This window comes from Carcharodon carcharias, chromosome 36 (genome assembly GCF_017639515.1).
Source record: "Carcharodon carcharias isolate sCarCar2 chromosome 36, sCarCar2.pri, whole genome shotgun sequence".
NCBI classification, from domain to species: domain Eukaryota; kingdom Metazoa; phylum Chordata; class Chondrichthyes; order Lamniformes; family Lamnidae; genus Carcharodon; species Carcharodon carcharias.
Window position 1 is genome coordinate 848540 of NC_054502.1, and position 21705 is coordinate 870244.

A 21705-nucleotide genomic window follows, 5' to 3' on the forward strand; every position below is an offset into this window, starting at 1 on the left:
GTCGTCTCCCCCCCCCCCCACCCCGGCGACGTTTGGCCTGGCGCCGAGGGGCGGGAATGGCTGCGCCGGCTGCCAGATGATTGACAGGCAGGCTGCCCAATCGAGAAAGGCGTACACCCCCCCTCCCGGGGTGGGAGAGGATGTAGTCCAATCACAAGGCGCGTTCCACCCCCCCCACCCCCCCCCCCAACCAACCCCCCCCCCCCCAACCTCCATTTCCCCGGCGGATGATCGACACGACGCTTGGCCCAATCACGGCTCGGAAATAAAGGCGGGCCGCGCGATCGACGCGGACGTCAGCCAATGGGTTGGGAGGGGCGAGCGGGGTGACCAATCGGGAGGGAGCGGAGGCGGGAACCGCCAGGCTTGTGGCTGAGTGTGTAATGGAGGCTTGAGTGGCTGTGGGGAGATAAAGGTTGTTTGTCCTTGGCTGGAGCCTGTGTGTGTGTGTGTGTGTGTGTGTGTGTGTGGAGAGAGAGAGAGAGAGAGAGGGAGAGAGAGAGAGAGAGAGGGTGGGGGGGAGAAGCAGTTTTATTTATTTATTTTTTTTTGAAGTTTTTCTTCTTGTCCTTTTTTTTTAAAAAAAAAAGCTGGAAAAATGGAGATGAAGAAAAGGATCAACCTGGAGCTGAGGAACAGGAGCCCAGGCGAGGTAAAGGGTTTATTGCACATTAATGGAGTGAGCTTTAACACCACATGTCACTTGTGTTTGTGATTTTCTTCCTCTTCAAGAAGAAAAGTCCTGGTTACTCACTTCATCCTCCTCCTCCTCCTCCTCTTCCAGGGATGTAATAATTTCCCTTTAAACCTTTTCCAATTCACTCTCTCTCTTTTTTTTTCAAAAAAAATGTTTTGTTTTTAAATTTTTTGAGTTTGGACTTTTTTTTTTGGGATGAACATTTGTGTGGGTTTTTTTTGATGTCTAACTTTTCTCTGCTGCTGGGATTGGGGGAAGGTTTTGGACCATTTGTCTTTTTTTGTTGTGAGTTTTTTCAAAAGAAAAGCCATGTAAAAGGTGGAGAGTTCACCCCCTGCGTCTTCTCCCCCTCCCCATCCAACCCCCACCCCCCCCCCCATCATCAACTCCACTTCTTTATTTCCCTCTCTTCTCCCCCCCCCCCCCCACCCCACCTCCTTTCACAGCAAATTCTCTCTACAGATTTTTTTTTTTGTTTGTTTGTTTTTCACTTTATCGTAATAATGTCTTTTCAAGGCCTTTTATGAATCAGATTGTGGCCTGAAACTTGACGAATACGCCGTTGAAGTTGAAAGGTTTTGCTGAATTTTAACCAAATAGAGTGCAAAGTTTGAGTGGGTTTGACACAAGCTGCTCATCTTGATGATCGCTTTTATATTACGACGTTTGATCACAAGCTCCCAAAGATTGGGTCTGGTGTTTTTTTTTTAGTCTTTGGACTTCAATTTGTGTTTTTGTGTGTGTGTATATTTTTTGAAAGTTCTACATTGATCATTTAAAGGGGATAAAGTTACAACCTTGTGAGCTTCATCAATTCTTTAAATCTCAGCATTCAGGGCAGAGGTGACATTTTGAAGTTGTTGTTTGATGCAACTGTTTCCTCTTTAACGCCCTGTACTTTTGCCCTCACTGCCCACCGTCTCCACCTTTCCTTGCTGATAACAATACCAAGTTTGACTGAAAAGTCTATTATCTACTCTTCCCCCCCCCAAAAAAAAACTCCCCTACTAGTCAGTGCTTGTATTAAATTGAAGGCACTATAAAAAATCAAACTGTTGTTGTAGAGTTGTAACTTATCCATCTCAATGCAATGAATGCTTCCGAGATGACCCGGATTGTCCACGTTATACCATCCTGTTGCATGTCTGCATCCTTCCTTTCCATTCCTGCCCAGAATCAAGATGAAAGTTTTAATCTACCTGGTCGGACCAAGTATAAACCCCTTTTTAACATCCTGTGCTATTGTCTGCAAATTCACTTCCATGGATGACTTCTCTCACCTCCACTGATTCATGGATCAAGATGGTAGCATTGTGGTCATGTCACTGGACTAGTAACCCAGAGAGCCAGGCTGATGCTCTGGGTTCAAATCCCACTATGGCATCTGGTGGTATTTTTAAAAATAAGTTAATAAAAAATCTGGAATTGAGAGCTGGGCTCAGTGATGGTGATCGTGAAACTACCATTGATTGTCGTAAAAACCCATCTGGTTCACCAATGTCCCTTTTTAGGGAAGGAAATCGGCCATCCTTGCCTGCTCTGGCCTACATGTGACTCCAGACCCACAGCAATGTGGTTGACTCTTAAATTGCCCTCTGAAATGGCCTCGCAGGCTTCTCAGTTCAAGGGCAATTAGGGATGGACAACAAATGCTGGTCTTGCCAGCAATGCCTGTTAAAGAATAAGAAAAAAATTGCAACTAGATCTTCTGTTTGACCAACGTAGGATGCAACTGTTTACTCAGATTAAACATACAAGAGTCCCTGTGCAAAAGCACCACCCAGTGTGGAATGGGACCACGTAGACCAGAAGATCCCTAGTCTCTACTGGGTGAGCTGATCTGTCCCAGGGCAGCGATTGGTGTATAACCATTGACAACAGCACCCCTTTCTTCGAAGGAAGGAAGGAAAATGGCCGGAATTGTTGCTTATGTCCTCCGCCTGTTGTCTCTGGGCGAGGGGAGGAATGGTTTTGGCTGTGAGGCCTTTAACAGTAGAATAGCCTTTGGACTCACATGCATAGGACTTGGTGACTTTTTCCTATGGAGCTGTAGCTGAGCAATAGACAGGTGCATTTGTGGGGGTGGGGAGGAATCTGTTCAATGTTTGTATTTTCTCACAGCTGAGGACTGAAGTGGTAGTTAGAAGGTAACGATTCCCTAAGTTTTGTGGAATAGCTTGTGTGATGACAACCAACCCATTTGCTTAATGCAGCATTCTTTTAACTTCCTTGGGTGTGTTATCCCTTGTTACCTGACACTGGTTCCCTGTCTCCCCACAGGGAGCCATATTTTGTGAATGAATCTAGACGGGGCTGGTTGGCAGAATGTTCAGTCTTGGGAGGTATTGCACTTGAGCCTGATTGATGCCTTTCTGCACATGTGGAAGCGAGTGAAGTGTCACAAGGCACATATAATCGGACACGTTTTGACACAGTGCCACATAATGAAATACTAGAACAGGTGATCAAAAGAACGGTCCCAAGATGTAGGTTTTAAGGGGTGTCTTGGAGGAGAGAGAAGTGGCGAGGTTTAGGGAGGAAATTCCAGAGATTAGGATGACAACTGAAGCCAAGGACTCCAATGACGGAGTGAAGGAAGTCGGGTGTTTGCAGGAGGTCAAAATTGGACTCTGCTTGGACAGCCCTCTTGGAGGGTTCTCAGGCTGGAGGTTACAGGGAAAGGGAGAGGTGAAATGGGATTTGAACAGAAGATACAAATTTTGGATTTTAAAGTGTTGATGGACCAGAAGATAGTGTAGGTTAGTGAGCACAGCAGAGCTGGTGAATAGGACTGGGTATTATGAGTTAGGGTACGGCCAGCAGAGTTTTGGATGAGCTAGAGTTTGTGGAGGGTGGAAGATGAGAAGCTGGCCCAGGAGGAGTCTAAAGATAGATCTTTGGGGGACTCCACAGGTAGTGGAGTAAGAAGGGTTTATTGAAAGTGATTCTCTCACCACAGCTGGATTTATAAGTGGAGGTTGTCCTACCAGCAGCCCTTTGGAGGAGGATAGTGTAATTGGGCTGCAGACGGTTGAGTATGGAGTTTACCAGCGCCATAGACAATGTCATCTGTGACTTTGATGGGGTCATTTCAGTGCTGTGGCAGGTCTGGGACCCTGATTGGAGGGTTTTTGTATATGCAGGAAGGTGGGCATTGGTTTGGGAAGTAGCAACATAATCAAGGATTTTGGAGAGGAAAGAAAGGTTGGAAATGTGGTAGTAGTTTGCAAAGAGTGAGGAATTAAGAGTGGATTTTTGAGCAGCTGTGTGAAAGCCAGACTTGAAGAGGAGGGTGGAACAGAACCATTTGCAGTGCTAGGAAAGGAAATTGAGTGGTCAGTAGGTTAGCGGGAATAGGGTTGAGGATGCAGGAGATCAGTCTCGTGGACAAGATGAGCACAGGAGGGGATGAGGGGGCAATGGGAGAGATATTAGAGAAAGATGTGAGTTCAGGAGGAAATTGGGGGTGGAAGTTGGGGGGCGGTGGTGTGGATCTTTTGTCCTGGTACGCTCGGGAAGGAAGATTTATTTTGTTTGGTGTAATATGGTCGAGTGGAATTGAGAGAGTGCAGCTGATCTTGGAATTAACTTGGCCTGAAGTTGAAGAGCCTCTAACTGAAATGGTGTAAATAGCGGTGGTGTCTGACTTCTGCTGTCAGACTGATAGTGGCATTAGGTGCAGGAGCTGAATCTGATTTCACTTTAATCCCAATAATATTGGTCTGGTGTTCAAGACACCTGCCAAAGTAAAAGAGGAAACCTCTGCACATCCGAAGGTGCCCAGCCACTGAGTTGTAGCTGTTGACAGAAGCAGCATTAAATGCAGTTGCTCAGTCCCGTGGGATTGTCAATAGGAACCAGTGACACCGAGCAAGGAAGAGTGGGTGAGTCGCCATTTTACCCCTCCCAGTGGCTTCCAAAAACAGCTTATGCGTTCAACGATTCCAGTTTAAACTCGGATAGCTCATCTCTGCTGTGGGTCAGGAATGTTGAACCAGTGTTGACTTGAGAAAGCTGCTTGCTTTGCCTGCAAAGAACTTAATTGTCTCCTCCAGTCCTGGCTGTCTTCATATCCTCTGCAGGAGTTTCCTGAGGCTTCTTGGCTGGGTGTTCCTGCCTGACATTCTCTGTACAAGTTCATTCTCTGCATTTTATTATTGGGAACTGGCTCCTTCTCTCCTCTGGGCAGAGGAACCTGTCAGCATGGCAAATTTATCTGTGCAGCCGATGCGTGATCCCAAAATGTATTGACTTGCCTGTCCCTTTATTTTCCCTCACCCTGCCCTTGTTCTTTGACCTTTGTTGTCTTCTTACATGTGGAAACTAATGGGACGGGTGGGTCTTTGGACTGCAGGGACAGTTGCATGAGGCCTGATCTTGCCCTTGGCTTTTTCCCCCTCCCAGTGCCACTTGAATAGTGATGAGCAATTTGCTTCACTGTTCCCTCCTATCCATAGGTAGTTATAGACCCATGAGTTTCTAAACTCAGTGCGTGGTTTGAACCTTGTGTTTCCCTGTATGGTTTAATGGTGCTGTGGGTGATGTACATATAGCTTGCACATGAGACCATAAGATGTAAGAGCAGAAGTAGGCCATTCGGCCCATTGAGTCTGCTCCGCCATTCAACGAAATCATGGCTGATCTGATAATCCACGCCAGTTCCTGTAATACTTGCCCTGTTTCTTACATCAGAATTACTGAGTAATTTCACGGGATCTTCATGATTTTTGAGCAGTTACACTCCCTGGCAATGTTAGTGGAAGTGTAAATGGGAGACTATGATGGACTTGAGGGGAAGAAAAGATCTCCCTCGCATCCAATCGCTGCCGCAGTGCCATGGCTGAGACAAACCCATGTCAATTGCGCTGTGATGGACAAAATGCTAGTTGTTGTTGCTGGATTCAGGCAAGTGACAAACTACCCATGTCCTAGTCCATCTATATTGCAACTTTAATGTAATAAAATGTTACAAAGCAAAATTTGGCACTGATTGGATAAAGGCAAGATACTGGGAATGCTGGAAATCTGAAACAAAAACAAAAAAATGCTGGAAAAACGCAGCAGGTCTGACACCATCTGTGGAGAGAAAGACAGGGTTAACGTTTCGAGTCCGTATGACTCTGAAGAAGAGTCATACGGATTCAGTGTTAACTTTGTCTTTCTCTCCACAGATGCCGTCGTCTGATCAGACCTGCCTGTACTCATTACAGTGCCGACTGTTGGTGCTATGAGCGACTGACTATATTGTCCTCGCATTGATTCGGAAGGACAGAGGAATTTTTCAGGAACAAGAATTGGCCATTTGGAACAAACTAGTCGACCTTTTTTCCCTGAGATGAAGCATAGCTGCCTTGCCTGGTGCCCACACACATTCACACCACACACACACGTTCCAATGGGCAAGGCTGACCAGGAGCAGGAACCCTGGCTCTTTGCCCTCAATCCAATGTCACTGCAGCCTAATTATAGTTATTCATGTTGCCTCGACTGAGACCAGCTAACTCCACATTAAGAAGTGAGCCAAAGGCCTTTCTGGTCTCAATGAGCCATCGGGTGTGGGGGTCCATCTCACAGGCCATATTGGTAGTGCAGGTCTCTCCTGATGCTTAAGTGGTTAATCAAGTGAGCCAGAAGGATTGGGAAGGAGCTCAGCCTCTGTTCTGTTGGCAGCTGGGACAATATCAGTGTTACCCAAGATTGGAAGCAGTCAGACAGGATTCCTGCTGCTGATCACTGAACTGTGACCTCCCAGACAATACATTTTGGGCATAGCTGTGGTGATACGTGTGGCAGAGCGGCTGTTTTTTTACGTTTGTTCATGGGATGTGGGCATTGCTGGCTAGGCCAGCATTTGTTGCCCATCCCTAATTGCTGTGTTCAGAGGGCATTCAAGAGTCAACCACATTGCTGTGGGTCTGAAGTCACATATAAGCCAGACCAGGTAAGAACAGCAGATTTCCTTCCCTAAAGGACATTAGTTAACAGGTTTGGTGACTCTTGCTGTCCAGGCCTGCCTATGAAGAATGGTCAACTGTGCCCAGTACCAGAGGAGCAGTCACCACATGTAGCATTGAAGGTACTCGGTAATAGAATACAAAAGGAGGAAGGTTTTTGACTGATTTGGGCTGAGATGTGACATATCTGGATTTGTAATGGTTTTCAGATGTGGAAAGGTTGCAGACTGAATCTCAATTTTTTTTAAAAAAATTGCATTTATATAGTGCCTTTTACAACCTTCGACATCCTAAATCTTGTTTGAGGATGTACAGTTACACTTCAGTGGGATCCAGGAATCCACCTAAATGAGCAGCCATTACAGCTTCATCAGCCTGTCATCTGATAACACTTTGCTTCAGGGAAATGCTCAGTCCATTGACAGATTCATTCATCAGTCAGTTAATTACTTTTGAGGGATGATCCCTGCTGTAGTGACGCCCTTCATGGTTGAATAGCTTGCATATTTATTTGCTTGCTTGTTTTGTGTCATAATGGCCACTGGCTATAAAAGAGGGAAAATCCCCAGCAAGCAGCTAATGCTGTGCACGAGGAAAAGTGAAAACAGTCTGTCCAGCCAGGTGACAGGCTGCCCCTAGTCCCTGGAGACTTGGTGTGGTTGCAGTGTCATGAGAGCTGGTGGTGTTGGGGGAGGAGCGCAACATTTGCCTGGTGAAGGCCACTTTAAGTATAGAAGTGGTGTGAGTGTGTGTAGATTTTGTCCAGGAGTGCACAGCAGAATTTATTTGGAGAGTGAGATCTGAAGTGATGGAGGTTGCTGTACTGATGGGAAGTCTTATCACAAATAGTGTCCATGTACATCTTGCCGATATTTTGGAAGGTGGAGTTTGTTAGTTTTGAAGAGGTTGATCTCTCTGACAGTTACGTAGACACCAGCTGAAACACGTCAAAAAGTTGCAAATCTCTTCCACTGGATGACCAGCACTGGTATATCTGAAAATTGGATAACGTGGGGAAAATAGGAAGTTGGCCATGATAGCAGATAAAATTAGAAAAGCAGAATATTTAAGTGAAGAGGGACTGCAGAATGCTGCGGTGCTGAGGGATCTGGGTGTCCTTGTATAGCAAGTCATGGAACGTTGGCCTTTATTGCAAGGGGGGTGGAATATAAAAATAGGGAAGTCTTTCTACAACTCCCTGCACCATTGACACCGTGGCATAATGTATACCGGATGTATTGCAGCAACTCACCAAGGCTCCTTCGACAGCACTTTCCAAACCTGTGACCTCTGCCACCTGGAAGGACAAGGGTAGCAGATGCATGGGAACACCACCACCTGCAAGTTCCCCTCCAAGCCACTCACCATCCTGACTTGGAACTATATTGCTGTCCTGTCACAGCTGCAGGATCAAAATCTTAGACTTCCCTTCCTAACAGCACCCTCACCAGATAAACTGCAGTGGTTCACCTCAAGTGCAATTGGGGATGGGCAACAAATGCTGGCCTTGCTGCCGATGCTGACGGTCTATGAAAGGATGGGTTTTAAAAAAAAAAACAACTGTATATGATATTGGTAAGACTACACTTAGGGTATTGTGTACAGTTTCGGTCTCCTTACTTAAGGAGGGATATTGTTGCATTAGAAGCAGTTCAGAGCAAGATGAAGGGATTTGTCCTATGAAGAGAGGTTGAGTAGGTTGGGCCTATACTCCTAGGAAGAGTGAGAGGTGATCTTATTGAAACATATAAGATCCTGAGGGGACTTCTATCTAAGATGGAGATGAGGAGGAATTTCTTCAGAGCGTTGTCTAGTCTTTGGAATTCACTCTCTCCCAGAGAGCAGTGGAGGTTGGGTTGCTGATTCTATTCAAGGCTGAGTTACACAAATTTTTGATCTACAAGGGTTACAGGAGGTAGGCAAGAATGTGGAGTTGGGGCCGCAGTCGGATCAGCCATGATCTTATTGAATAGTGGAGCAGCCTGAAAGGGCCAAATGGCCTCCTATTTCTTATCTTATTACAGGCTTTGTGACTGACTCCTCCAGCCAAAGATGATCACATTTAATGGGCAAGACTATCACTGCTTGGCTGCCCTGACTCATGAATGTCCACAGGAAATTACTGTATGTTGTGCTGTTCTGGAGGACTGGAAGTTATGCATCGTGTAATATTTTACTTGAAGATGGAATGGTGTCCTCTATAAGCTCAAAGTCTGATTTAAGGAAATCAAGCCTCTAGTTCAAGAGGTTACACTTTGTTTGGTATAGGGAATTTAGCAGATTAAAATGTTAAATATTGTTGTAAAGAGAGATATTGCTGCTGAAACCTTTCACCTTGAACTCATCAGGACAAATGCAAAAATGTCAAATTTCGAACTATCACAACAATTTATACTACAAAAGAAAAGGGTGCTGATTGGCTGAGCATTGCGATGGAGAAAGCAGTAGGGAAGCTATAGGCTCTTGAAATTCCCAGGTAATGTGAAAAAGGCGCAAGGCTTGAACATTTTCATATTGTTTGCAAAGAACAACCCCCTGTGTATGAATGTATGTTGCTTCTAGCAAGTGTAAATGAGCCTTGTTTATGAGCTCGACTGATTATCTTAAATTGGTTGTTACTGCAGTTATTAGCACACTCAGGATTGTTCAAGTATTACCCAATTGTGGAATCGCATCTAACAGATATTTTTGTTTGAGTTTTGCTAGCAAGGGCTGGTTGTTTGTTTTTATTCCTTCCTACGTGGGATGTGGGTGTTGCTGGCTGGGCCATCCCTAATTGCCCATCCCTAATTGCCCTTGAGAAGGTGGTGGTGAGCTGCCTTCTTGAACCACTGCAGTCTACTCTGTACTTAGCCTATGACAAACAACGAAAGGAGCGTGCTGTTTGACTCAGAATTGACTTGCCAACCTATCGGCACCCACTTCTCCTGCAATATAAATTGTTGTGATTGTTTGAAATTTGGCACTCTTATGTTTGTCCTGTGGGCTCAGGATGAAAAGTTTTGACACCATGTCTCTCTCTTCAGCACTAATCAAATTACAATGTGTTCAGATTGCAACTGGGAATGCCCAGCATTTTCAGTTGAATTGGTGTCAGTAATGACGTGAGCACCTTTTATATCCAATTTTAAACACTTCCAAGTAAGCACATGTTTAGTTCAAAACAATGGGATGGGTCTGGGCACCAACCCTTGCTGCTCGATTTCTAAGGCTTGTGAACCATGCTATCTCTAATGGTTGACTGTTACTTGTTGGGGAGCAGAGGAAACCCTGCTTAGTTTCCTGGCCCTTGTTTTAAAATGATTTTTAAAAGGATACTAAGCATCTGTCCTGACAGAAACAGGCTGAGAGAGGTCAGTGAGTTCAGTGCATCATTATGCTTTCTGGCTTCTGGACACCAGGAAGTCTTTGACTGCAAATGCTTACCATAGAGTCATAGAGGTCTGCAGCACAGAAAAAGGCCCTTCAGCCCATCGAGTCTGTGCTGGTCAAACAAGTACCTATTATAATCCCATTTTCCAGCACTAGGCCCATAACCTTGTATGCCATGGCATCACAAGTGCACATCCAAATACTCCTTAAATGTTATGAGGGTTTCTGCCTCTACCACCCTTTCAGACAGAGAGTTCCAGATTCCCACCACCCTCTGAGTGAAAAAATTCTTCCTCACATCCCCTCTAAACCTCCTGCTCCTTACCTTAAATCCTGGTTATTGATCCCTCCACTAAGGGGAAAAGTTCCTTCCTGCCTATCCTATCTGTGCCCCTCATAATTTTATACACCTCAATCATGTCCCCCCTCAATCTCCTCTGATCCAAGGAAAATAACCCTAGTCTATCCAATCTCTCCTCATAACTAAAACTCTCCAACCCAGGCGACATCCAGGTAAATCTCCTCTGCTCTGTCTCTAGTGCAATCACATCCTTCCTATAATGTGGATTCCAGAACTGCACACAATACTCTAGCTGTGGCCTAACCAGCGTTTTATACAGTTCCAGCATAACCCCCCTGTTCTTATATTCTGTGCCTCGGCTAATAAAGGCAAGTATCCCTTATGCCTTCTGAACCACCGTATCTACCTGTCCCGCTACCTTAAGAGACTGGTGGACATGTACATCAAGGTCCCTCTGATCCTCTGTACTTCCCAGGCTCCTACCATTCATTCCATGTATTCCTGTGCCTTGTTTGTCCTGCCCGAGTGCATCACTTATCCAGATTAAATTCCATTTGCCACTGATCAGCCCATCTGACCAGCCTGTCTGTATCCTCCTGTAATCTAATGCTATCCTCCTCACTATTTACCACCCTACCAATTTTTGTGTCATCTGTGAACTTACTGATCAACCCTCCTGCATTCAAGTCTAAATCGTTTATATATACCACAAACAGCAAAGAACCCAACGCCGATCCCTGTGAAACCTAAGATGTCATCCCTCCTTACTGCTGTAATTGATTCCTTGATCAATATTGCGATACCCCCTCCTCTTACCTGCTTCCCTGTCTCGCTTGAAGACCCCGTATCCTGGAATATTGAGCTGCCAATCCTGTCCCCCTCTCAACCATGTCTCTGTGACTGCAGTAACATCATACTTCCATGTGTTAATTTGTGCCTTCAACTCATCTGCCTTATTCGTCAGACTCCTTGCACTAAAATAAATACCATCCAGCCTTGCCAAACTCCCTTGTGCCTTAACTGGCCTATAATTTCTATGCCTTCCAGACTCGCTTTCTCTTCTAATTTTGACTGTGCATCTCCCCCTGCTGGACCTCCTCTGAGGATCCCACCCCCCCATGTTGAGCTAATTTAAACCCCTCCCCAACAGCACTGGTAAACCTCCCCGGAAAGATGTTGGTCCCGTTCTGGTTCAGGTGCAACCCATCCACCTTGTACAGGTCCCACCGCCCCCAGAAACGGTTCCTATGTCCCAGAAAACTTTGATGAGCCATTGTGGACATGGGGTGGGGCGGGGGGAGTGGCAAGTCTGGATACTGGGATGTGACATTACTGCAGCCATGTCACCTCAAGTCATTTGTCTTACAACAGTGCAGCAGCCTTGTAAGCACTTCACTGTGCAAGTTCAACAAAGGCTCAGTGTGTCGAACTTGGGTTGTGATTATAACTTTCTTCACTCATCATTTCTAATATATTACATCCTGAGGCCTCTCTGCTGCTCAATGTCCACAAAGCTGTAATTTATAACCCCTTTATTGCCCATCCTTAGTTGCCCTTAAAGTGGTGGTGAGCTGCCACCTTGAACTGCTGCAGTCCATGTGGTGAAGGTACACCCACAGTGTTGAATACATACTACTGACTGGACAAACATTAGACTTTAGATAGTTATAACATTGAAGGAATCTGTTTTCACCTTTGTTTATAAAGAACGTATATTTTTATTTCTGTTGAACTGTGGATTAAAATTACAGTTTGAAGGACATGTCTACTGAAACAGTGTACAATGTTGCTGTGGCTGGAACAGTGTGCCATGAAAGACAGGATGGTGCCAAAGAGGAGTCTGGTCTAATGGGGACTGCCTGGCAATAACGTTTTAATTGGCTCCTGACCGGGTGACCAGGGTTTGTGTGAAAGCAGTGCAGCAGAATAACTCCTAGCCTGAAGAGAAAAAGACCTAAAACCTCTTGCTCCTGAGTGTAAGATTCCAGTAATTCTACAATAATAGCTAGCTGGCTTTTTCTCTCCATATCTCTATAACCTGCTCGCTCCCTGAAAACTCCTGTCAAGAGGCATGGGGGAAAATAAATCGCTGTTAGACATTGAAAGGCTAGTGGTCAGCCAGTGAACTGAATACTGAAAGTGCTGGAAGACCATCTCCTGTCATCAACAAAGAACTGAAAGGAATTGGAAAGACATCCATCAAATCCCGTATTCTGGAATTGATGCTTTTGAACTATTTTATCCCACCCTTAAAATCCATGTTTTTGTGTGTTTTATGTTGAAGAACCATGAAGAGAGTTGAAACAGATTGCAATGTTGGGAGGGTTTGGAAACTTCTCCTGCCCCTGACATTAGCGCTGACCTGTGGTTAGGTATCTTGTTAGTTGCAGCTGTCTGCATGGTTTGTGTTGTTGGCAGGAACTCTCTGACCCTGGTAGCAGGTTACCTGCAAATGGTGCATTGGATACCTGGATGTCAGGTGGGGTCCCTTGCGGGTCTGCTTGATTCTCCTATGTTCGTTGTATCCCAGTGATCCAATGACCTGTAGAAATACAATCCTTAACTACCTGGGAATCTTATTTCCAGTTTCCTAGTGCATTTCCATAGGCACAGGGTACCCTCTGGTGTCATATCCACATGGGCAATGGGTCGCAACAGGCTATCCTGCTGTGCCATCATAGCCACTAGCTCATAGCCCTTACACACAGCAACTAAGGAGGAGGTGGTTAGTGGATAGCAATCAGGAGCGAGATTGTAGGTGTCTTGTTTCATGACTGGTGTATACACTAGGGCACCTGCTGTCAAGAATTTCATTGCACAGAAATGAAAATGAGCAGCTGTCACATGCATGTGTTTTTTTTTTCTTTGCTCCTATTTCAGGTCGCGGAGCTGGTAATTGACAATTGTCGCAGCAACGAAGGGGAGATTGACGGGTTTGACGATGGCTTTAAGGAGCTGGAGTATCTCAGTATGATCAACGTGGGACTCAAGTCTCTCGCCAAACTCCCAAACCTGCATAAACTCTTAAAGGTGAAGTTTTACAGCAGCATATTTTTAGAAACAGTTTGTCGGGAGTGGAGGAATGCAGTTTCCGATGGGAGACGGGGCTTGCTGCAGAGTTTGTCGAGTATCTTGCCACACTGACTTTCCTTCATGTGTAAGCCATTCCATCTGAACCTGATCCTGTCCTGGAACATGTAATTTCCAGTAGCATTGGCTACTTTATTTTGTTTCTATATGCTCTGAGAAAAATTGAGCTGTTATGGGGTTTAAATGCCTCCCTGGTAGAGATCCAAGAACCACCTGAGAAACTGTGTGGGGTATGGAACTGCTGACAACACCATTCAATCAAAATCTCACACAAGGTGGATTTGTTCCCTCAGTTACTGTTCTCAGTTACTACGGGAAACGCAGGGGAGTTATCCCTGATGTCCCTAACCGACAAGTTACTCCCCATCAACAGCACCAAAAAATATGATCTGGTCCTATCACATTGCTGTTTGTGGAGGCTTGCTATGCTGCTGTGTTTCCTACACTTCAAAATACTAAATTGGTTGTAATGCACTTTGGAATGTCCTGTAGTCTGAAAGGCACTAATATAAATGCAAGTCCTTCCGTGTTTCTAGAAGTGAGGAGCCCATCCACCCTCTGTCCTGAGTATGACCTGTGGGGCAAGTGCTTGGTTTGTGTACTGTTTCCTCATCACTTTGAAATAGTTTCTAAAACATCTGGTAATGAGACCTTGTTGTGAAAGTCAATCTGATCTCTCTCTCTCTCTCTCTCTCTCATTACACAGCTGGAGCTCAGTGATAACTCCATCTCGGGAGGACTAGACTTACTAACAGAGAAATGTCCCAACCTTGTGTACCTCAACCTCAGCAGCAATAAAATCAAAGACTACAGCACAGTGGAGCCTCTGGTAAGTGACCATTGCTCAGATCTGGCAATACATGCACATTAATGCAGAAAATGCTTGTAGCAAAAAGCAGTTTGGTTGGAAAGGGAAAAGAAATAGCTTATGAAGATAGGTGGAACTACTACTCCAGTGCACAACTGCAGCATTTGTTTGAGTTTTTTATGGTGTTTTGAAGATTGGCAGAATGATCCTGCCTGCAATATATGTGAACCTACCAAGTCCAGAATGCCTGAAAACATGAGTGTTTGTCTGCATTAAGAGCTCTGATTTTCATCCCCCCCCCCCCCCCCCAGGATGGGAACTGTGGGTTGAGATCCACTTCCTTCCTGGGAGGGGATGGTCAGCATGTTCCTGACCTTTCCTTGCCATTGTTGGATCTGTTTGTTGAAGAATCTTTGTTTTGTAATATCCAATGTTTTCCCTATTGGGCTTCATTCAAAATAAAAACTGATTTGTGTAATTTGCTGGTTCATGAATAGGCTTTCCGGAACCAATTCTCAGTGTCTTATTCCATGCAAGCACCTCTATGTTGTCTGTTTCACTCAGCTTTTTTTCAAGCGGGCTCTGGAGAAATTAAAGACTTGCCATTTTTTTTATGTCCTTGAGCATCTCCAACATATCACAGCCAGGGATGCGATTGATCACCGAGTTCTTTGTATTGTACTGATCAACATGAAGGTGACCACAAGGGTCCTCTGAAGGCACCTGACTACTTTTTGTGAAGTGGCTGGGAGGCTTGTATATGTGAAGGGTTGGAAACTGCACTGTAGTAATAAATGCTGAGTAAGCCTGAAATAGTATTTCCCCTTTACCTCAATCTGTTTTTTCTCCCAGTGTGTCTCGTTGATATGGTGATCAGCTGACCTGAATTTCCTATCTCTGTTCCTTCCTGCCAAGCTGCACATTTGTGCTTCATTGGCTGTAAAGTATTTTGGGACACTTTGAGGTTGTGAATGGCACTTCGTAAATGGAAGTCCTCTTTTCAAATACGTCATCCATCTTGTCCCCATGTCCCCACTGTGTTGAAATCAAGGTCTGGTTTTAATTCCTTGTCCAAAAATATTTAACTGTAGAATTTGTTCCATCTCTCAGTATTATCCTTGTATTTTTTTCTCAGATTCCAGTGATATCTACATTGGGTCTCAGCTTGTACTTCACCTCAGTTTCTCAATTCAGTGTCCTGTGCTGCTTTTGACCTACTCCAAACTTTCTTGATTATTTTGTTTTGGTTTGAGAGTCGGTGAATTTGAGTCTGACCAGAGGATTTAATACTGCTTTTAAATTATCTTTTTTTTTAATATAGGTTCAGTAATGTGGTAATTTTGCATGTGCCTGAACAGTGTGACTAATATCAAAGGCTCACAGCCTTATTTTGTTCAGGTGCAATCTTTAACTTTGGTCATCTTAAATTTCAGAAAAACCTGACTCATTTGAAGAGCTTGGACCTGTATAACTGTGACATCTCCAACCCCAATGACTACAGAGAGAGCATCTTCAAGCTCCTCCCTCACATAACTTACTTGGATGGCTTTGATCGAGATGACCAGGAGGCCCCAGAGTCTGATGAAGGTGGGTAAGAGATGTATGCTTCAGGCTGGGGATATGGAATCTCTTCCACATCCGTCCTGCTCTTTTGAAATCAAGAGTTCTCTCTCATTGTCAGTGGGTTGATTGCATTTTCACCACTTCCTCCAGAGTTTACAATCTCACGGGCAGTTTTTTTCCAGTGTTCCATTTTTCAGTGCATCACCCAGATGATTGTTCTTTTGAATATTATTGGCTGATCTGACTTTGGGAGCATCATGGCCAAGACTGAGCATTTGCTGAGTGTATAATTCGCTTTCGCACCCTTGTACTCGCTCCCTCTCTTGTGCACCTGTGGTTGTAATGTGAGATTCCAGCTGACCTGTTAGTTCAGATGGTGTCGCTTTCTTATAGAAACCCCTTAATTCGACTTCTGTATCCTGAGTTTCCAGATGCATTTTCTCCTGATTTGCAGTAATCCCTCAAGCCATGGCACTTGTAGACTTATCAGTTCCTAGTGTAGCCCAAATCAGTTGCTGGTTCCTCCAGTAATCCATTGTATCATGTTCCATCCAGACGGGAAGTTTTTGGTACTTCACTATTGTAGAGTGATGCCTTTACTAAAATATCTCAATGTTTCTTCCACAGAGGAAGGTGAAGAGGATGAAGATGGAGCTGGTGCTGCAGAAGAATATTATGATGATGAGGATGAAGATGAGGAAGAGGAGGATGAAGATGAGGAAGAGGAGGAGGATGAACAAGAGCCAGATGGGGAGGTTGGGCTGTCTTATCTCCTGAAAGAAGAAATTCAGGTTTGTTTTATATATATCTTCTGGGTGGAATAAAGAGAGACCCCTGGGGCTGGCACTATTCAAGGAAGAATAACATTAGCTGTTGGTCAGATATTCATAAGTAATCTGGTGATTTTATCACCTTCCTGTTTGTGAGACTTGGCCACATTTCCTACATTACAACACTGACTACACTTCAAAAAGTATTTAGCTGTAAAGAATTTCAGGGCATCCTGAGGTTGTGAATGGTGCTGTATAAATGCAAGTTGTTTCTTGCAGGATGATGAGGATGATGACGATTATGTTCATGAAGGAGAGGAAGAAGAGGCAGATGATCAAGGTAACATTTTTATTTGCATAAAGCTGTTTGTATCGATGTGAATGCATTCTTTGCGTGTACACTATGTATAAGCTTAGAATAATGCAGTACAGAATTTGTCCATTCATGCCATCCATGCCTGTGCTGGCTCTTTCTTGGCTAAAGCTAGCCAATTAATCCCACTCCCTTGCTCCTTCTTCATGACCCTGTATTTCCCAAACACCGCCCCCCCCAAAGTGTTCATCCAATTTTCTTTCGAATTGTTATTATTGAATCTGCTTCCACCTCTTTTTTTCAGGTGTTGCATTCCAGTTCACAGCCCACTGGAAGATTTTTAAAAAAAAGTCTCCTCTTGGTTCTTTCACCCACACCTTTAAATCTGTCCTCTGCTTACGGCCCTTTATATGGAGTAGTGTTACCAGATTGAGCTGAAATCCCACGTAGCAGTTTGAGAATTTGAATTCCGTTTAAATAATAATAAAAAGCTGGCACAGTGCCAACCACTGCCATCATTGCTAATGATGAGTAACCATTTTTCCAGGACAGTTTCCAATTACTATTCACCATCACCACAAATTGATTTAGAAAGGCACTGCTTACAGAATATAAGCTTACTGGCTGCTACTTGTAATTTGGATAGCTCTTCATACATGTATTAATATATGTAGCTTCCAGTACATGCAAATGTGCCACGTTGTGAACCTGACTGACCCATCTTAAATTGGTCATCAGTGTAATTCTTAGCACACTGAGGATTATTTAGCTAATGTTGTCCAATCACATCTAATGTTGGACAATTTTTTTTTTGAGATTTGCAAGCACGGTCTGGTTGGGTACAGTCTGTACCTTGCCCGTTGTGAATGGTGGCTGGGACATGCTGCTTGATACTATTTGCCTACGTACTTAGCATCCCACTGGCACCGCCAAATGAGCTCCCCTTCCTAACCTACAAGTTGAGAAATCTGCCAGGGGGTTCTCTAGCACGGTCTACCGCAAGCTGACCTTCACTAGTCTGTATGTGCGTTGGGATTCTTACAGTTCCACACGCTATAAGATTGGTCTTATCGGCAGCCTCGTAAATAGGGCCCGAGCCATTTGCTCACCACGCAAACTTAGTGCTGAAATAGGGCATCTCAAACGGCATCCTGCTCAGATTGTACTCTGATCGTAGATCATTTTGTGCTGTATATCATGCAAACTCATGAACGGGCCTAAGGCCCAGAAAAGTGCCCAGTCTATTCCGGATTATCCTGGAAGGGCAAGGTATCTAAAAAAAAAAATATGAGCAACAGGTGAAGCTAGCTGTTTCACGCTGCTACTATGCAGTAACAGCATAGATGGTATTTGCCACTAAAGGGAAGCTGCCATCAAGCCAAAAAGATGTTCTGCCTATCTCTCAAATGACTAATGTGGTATGTGAATTTCAGTGCCAGTGTGATGCTAGGTATGTAGGCTGTACATCCCAAAGACTGGCAGATAGTATCAAACAGCATGTCCCAGACTGTACCCAACCAGCCCATGCTTGCAAAACAATGTCCAACATTAGATGTGATTCTGTGATTGGACAACATTAGCTAAATAATCCTTACTGTGCTAAGAATTACGCTGACGACCAATATAAGATGGTCAGTCAGGCTCACAATGTGGTTGCATTTGCGTGTACTGGAAGCTACGTATATTAATATAGAGGGTCCTGTTTGGAGACAGAAAGGTACACACGTTACACCTGTTTCAGCTAAACAAAATAAGTGACAGCCATTCGCTGACTCATTCCTCGGGACAATGCCTTGATGAATCATGGTCAAGCTGCCTGGTTTAAATTTCAAATGATGCTTGCCAGTTAAGTGTCAGTCACCATCACCTGGTGCATTTTCCATGGCAACACATCTACCAATCAGCGCACTCTTCACATATAGTATAAATTGTTGTGTTCCCCCTTATTAGTATTCTTGCGAAGTGTCCTGATGGGTGCAAGATGCAAGATTCTTACAGTTCCACACGCTATAAGATTGGTCATGACATATCTTTGACATGACTCTTTCAGTAATACTCAAGTTCTGTACTACTATTTAGAATAAATTAACTATAAAAACCAGTTTCCTTGTCATGTGAAAATTTACTCATTTTGCATGTTTAAAAAATTACCATAAACTCTCTCACACCACTTGCTTCCTGCCAGCTGCGAGATAGTTAATTTCAGAGTTCCTGAAACACTAAAGTGTGAAACACTAAAGTTTCAAGCATCATTTAATAAGGGTTGTGAGGCTAGTACAATTGTTAGCACTGTTTTTTGTAGTTCATCTGACTCTCTTCAGCCTCTGTCACATGCTTTAATGCACTTGGATTTATTTATATCAAATGAATCTCGTTAACACCAACCTGCCCACTACGTTAAGTGGCCATGAAGCTGTCAGATTTTTGGACAAAGTGAACTGATTTCAGGGAAGGAAACCCGATGAGTTGAGTGATTTGTGGGACTGAAGCCTGCAGCAGGTGTATGCTATATATTGACTGAAAGTTGTTTCTTCTGCAGAAGAAGCTGCCACTCAAGGACAGAAGCGAAAACGAGAGGCAGAAGATGAAGGCGAAGATGATGAGTAATTCCCTCTAAGCGTGACCAAACTCCTGTTCCATTACAATACAACTCTTGTTGCATTCTTTCTATTCTTTAGATGGTAACTGTCACAATAGGAGTTGAAGGGGGAGGGAGATAGAGGGTGGGGAGGGAGGGGGAGGGTGGGGTGGTGGTGCAGAAAGGGACTGGGAGGTAGAGGAGTGTCCTGGGCAAAGGAAATTATTTAATTCTACTTTGAAACCATTCCCATTTTACTGGCAATGTTCCAGAAGCATTTATTGTGGCCCCTTTTTATTTGTTTTTTTTGAAATTCCTTTCCATGGGATCCTGTTTGCGTGGTATCTTGTACTTTAACTCGGTGTGTGTGCAGGGAGTCAAAATAAAATTTGAAGAACTAGTTTATCTCCTATGATGTTACACGTGGGGAGCTGAAGCTGGTGAAGCAGGGGGACAAGAATGGACCAGAGAGAGCAGACTCCATTTTAAAATTCTCCACCAGTCTCTTTTTCTATTTCTCAAATTCGTGTGTCCAAACTTGCTATGTAAATTTGTCATACTGTAATTACACCCACCCTTCAGTGGAGGCACTGCAGCCCCACTGTGGACATTGCAATTGGAGCATGACAGCTAACATGCGGAAATTTCCAGTATAAATGAGGACATAGGAATTTGATAATGGAAAACTTGTAATGATAAAGCGCACTCAGTTTTTGACCTATTCCAAGATTACTTTTCATTTCTGTACTGTGCAGTGAAATATTGAGAATCTCAAAATGCTGCTCCCAGGTTTTAGTCACTGAGATGCTGACCTCTTGGATAAACTCCAATTATGTTCTGTTCTTGCAGTTGAAATTGGGGCAAGGAGTGCAATGAGGGTATTGCCTGGAATAAACTCCTCAAACTGAGGATGCCCCAGATAATTCTAGAGTTTTTATGTGAGATGGAATGTGGAGAACACTGTCCATTCCCCTGGTACTGAGGCCAACTCAACAGACGAGCTTTAGTCCAAGCCATTCTGCTAGTAAACGTACGAGAACCCTCCGTCAACATTTTCCTGCTGGTTGAGTTTTAAAATGTGTGTTTTTTTTTTTATTAAGGTCCCCAGAGAGTCTGAACACTGGAGATGACCCTGAGGATGTTTTTGACTGGGGGGAAAGGGCACTGGTGTGGGGATTGTATACATTGCAGTAACAGTTGCTCCTTTGGCTGACAGGAAGCTACTGTGTGCTACACTGTGTGATCCTCATGTTGTTCGGTTTCTGAAGGACCTTTATGATCGTACTGCATTAGAGCTGGATCTGAGAGCATCTCAACCTATTTCTCTCGGGAGGGCCGGGAAAGATGTGGGGAAGAAGAAAGGGATTAGAGCATACCATTATACTTTGTAACATTCAACTGTAAACTATTATTTGAATGGAGCTGGATTTTACACTGGGTTAAAATGTTAACGATGTACAGCTGGGTGTAATTTTTGCAAGTTCTGTTTTAAGTAGATTACTAGCACCAATGCTGGAATCTCCCTTCAACTCCTATCAGTAAAATGCATTTTTAACTGTAAAACCATTGCTGAGAATTCTTCGATTAGATGCAGACAGTTATTCACCAGTAGGGGTGGGTTTTGTATTCGTAGATCTTGTGGTTTTTAGCAATACCTATAAACGAGCACTTTCAGAATTTATTTTCCCTCTCTCAAGATTGGAGAAGTCCCTTGGGAATCAAAATCTGATCAGTCAAGAGAAGTTATAAATGATTTTTGTTGTCCTTTGTCCACTTAAAGGGACAAAAGCAAAATACTGTGGATGCTGGAAATCTGAAATAAAAATAGAAAATACTCTGGGTCTGGTAGTGTCTCTGGAGAGAGAAACAGAGCTAACATTTCCAGCCTGCAACCCTTAAAGGGAGTTATGTTGTCTTGGCACACTGATTTGTACAGTGTGACCAAGGTTTGGTGTTTGATTTTTGTTCTCTCCCTACTGTCAGCTTCCTGAGGGAGTGCTGAGGTGGGTAGTCTGGACCTGAGGTAGTCTGGACCTGAGCTCTGCTCTTGTATGTTACTCTAATTGGCTGAAGAGTGTGACTTCCCCTGCCATTTCCAGTCTTGTGCTTTCATTTTTATTTTCTCCTTTGGCCTGGTTGAGTCTAATGGTCCCTTGTGATGGGGAGTGCAGACATTATTCTGTACCACCTCCTGTCTGCTATTCCAGTGAACACGTCTGCCTTTGTAACCATCCTCCTTTCCCACTCCTCCCATAAATA

General features: G+C 44.1%; 1 protein-coding gene across 1 annotated transcript; it reads left to right on the forward strand.

The window, feature by feature from the left end:
* Positions 1-360: 360 nt before the first annotated feature.
* Positions 361-19597, forward strand: anp32e (acidic (leucine-rich) nuclear phosphoprotein 32 family, member E). Its single transcript, XM_041179781.1, has 8 exons — positions 361-376; positions 591-652; positions 13205-13354; positions 14121-14243; positions 15656-15809; positions 16413-16576; positions 16835-16895; positions 19408-19597. The coding sequence occupies exons 2-8, from the start codon at positions 599-601 to the stop codon at positions 19473-19475; spliced, it is 774 nt and encodes a 257-aa protein (XP_041035715.1). The 5' UTR covers positions 361-376; positions 591-598; the 3' UTR covers positions 19476-19597.
* The last annotated feature ends 2108 nt before the right edge of the window (positions 19598-21705 follow it).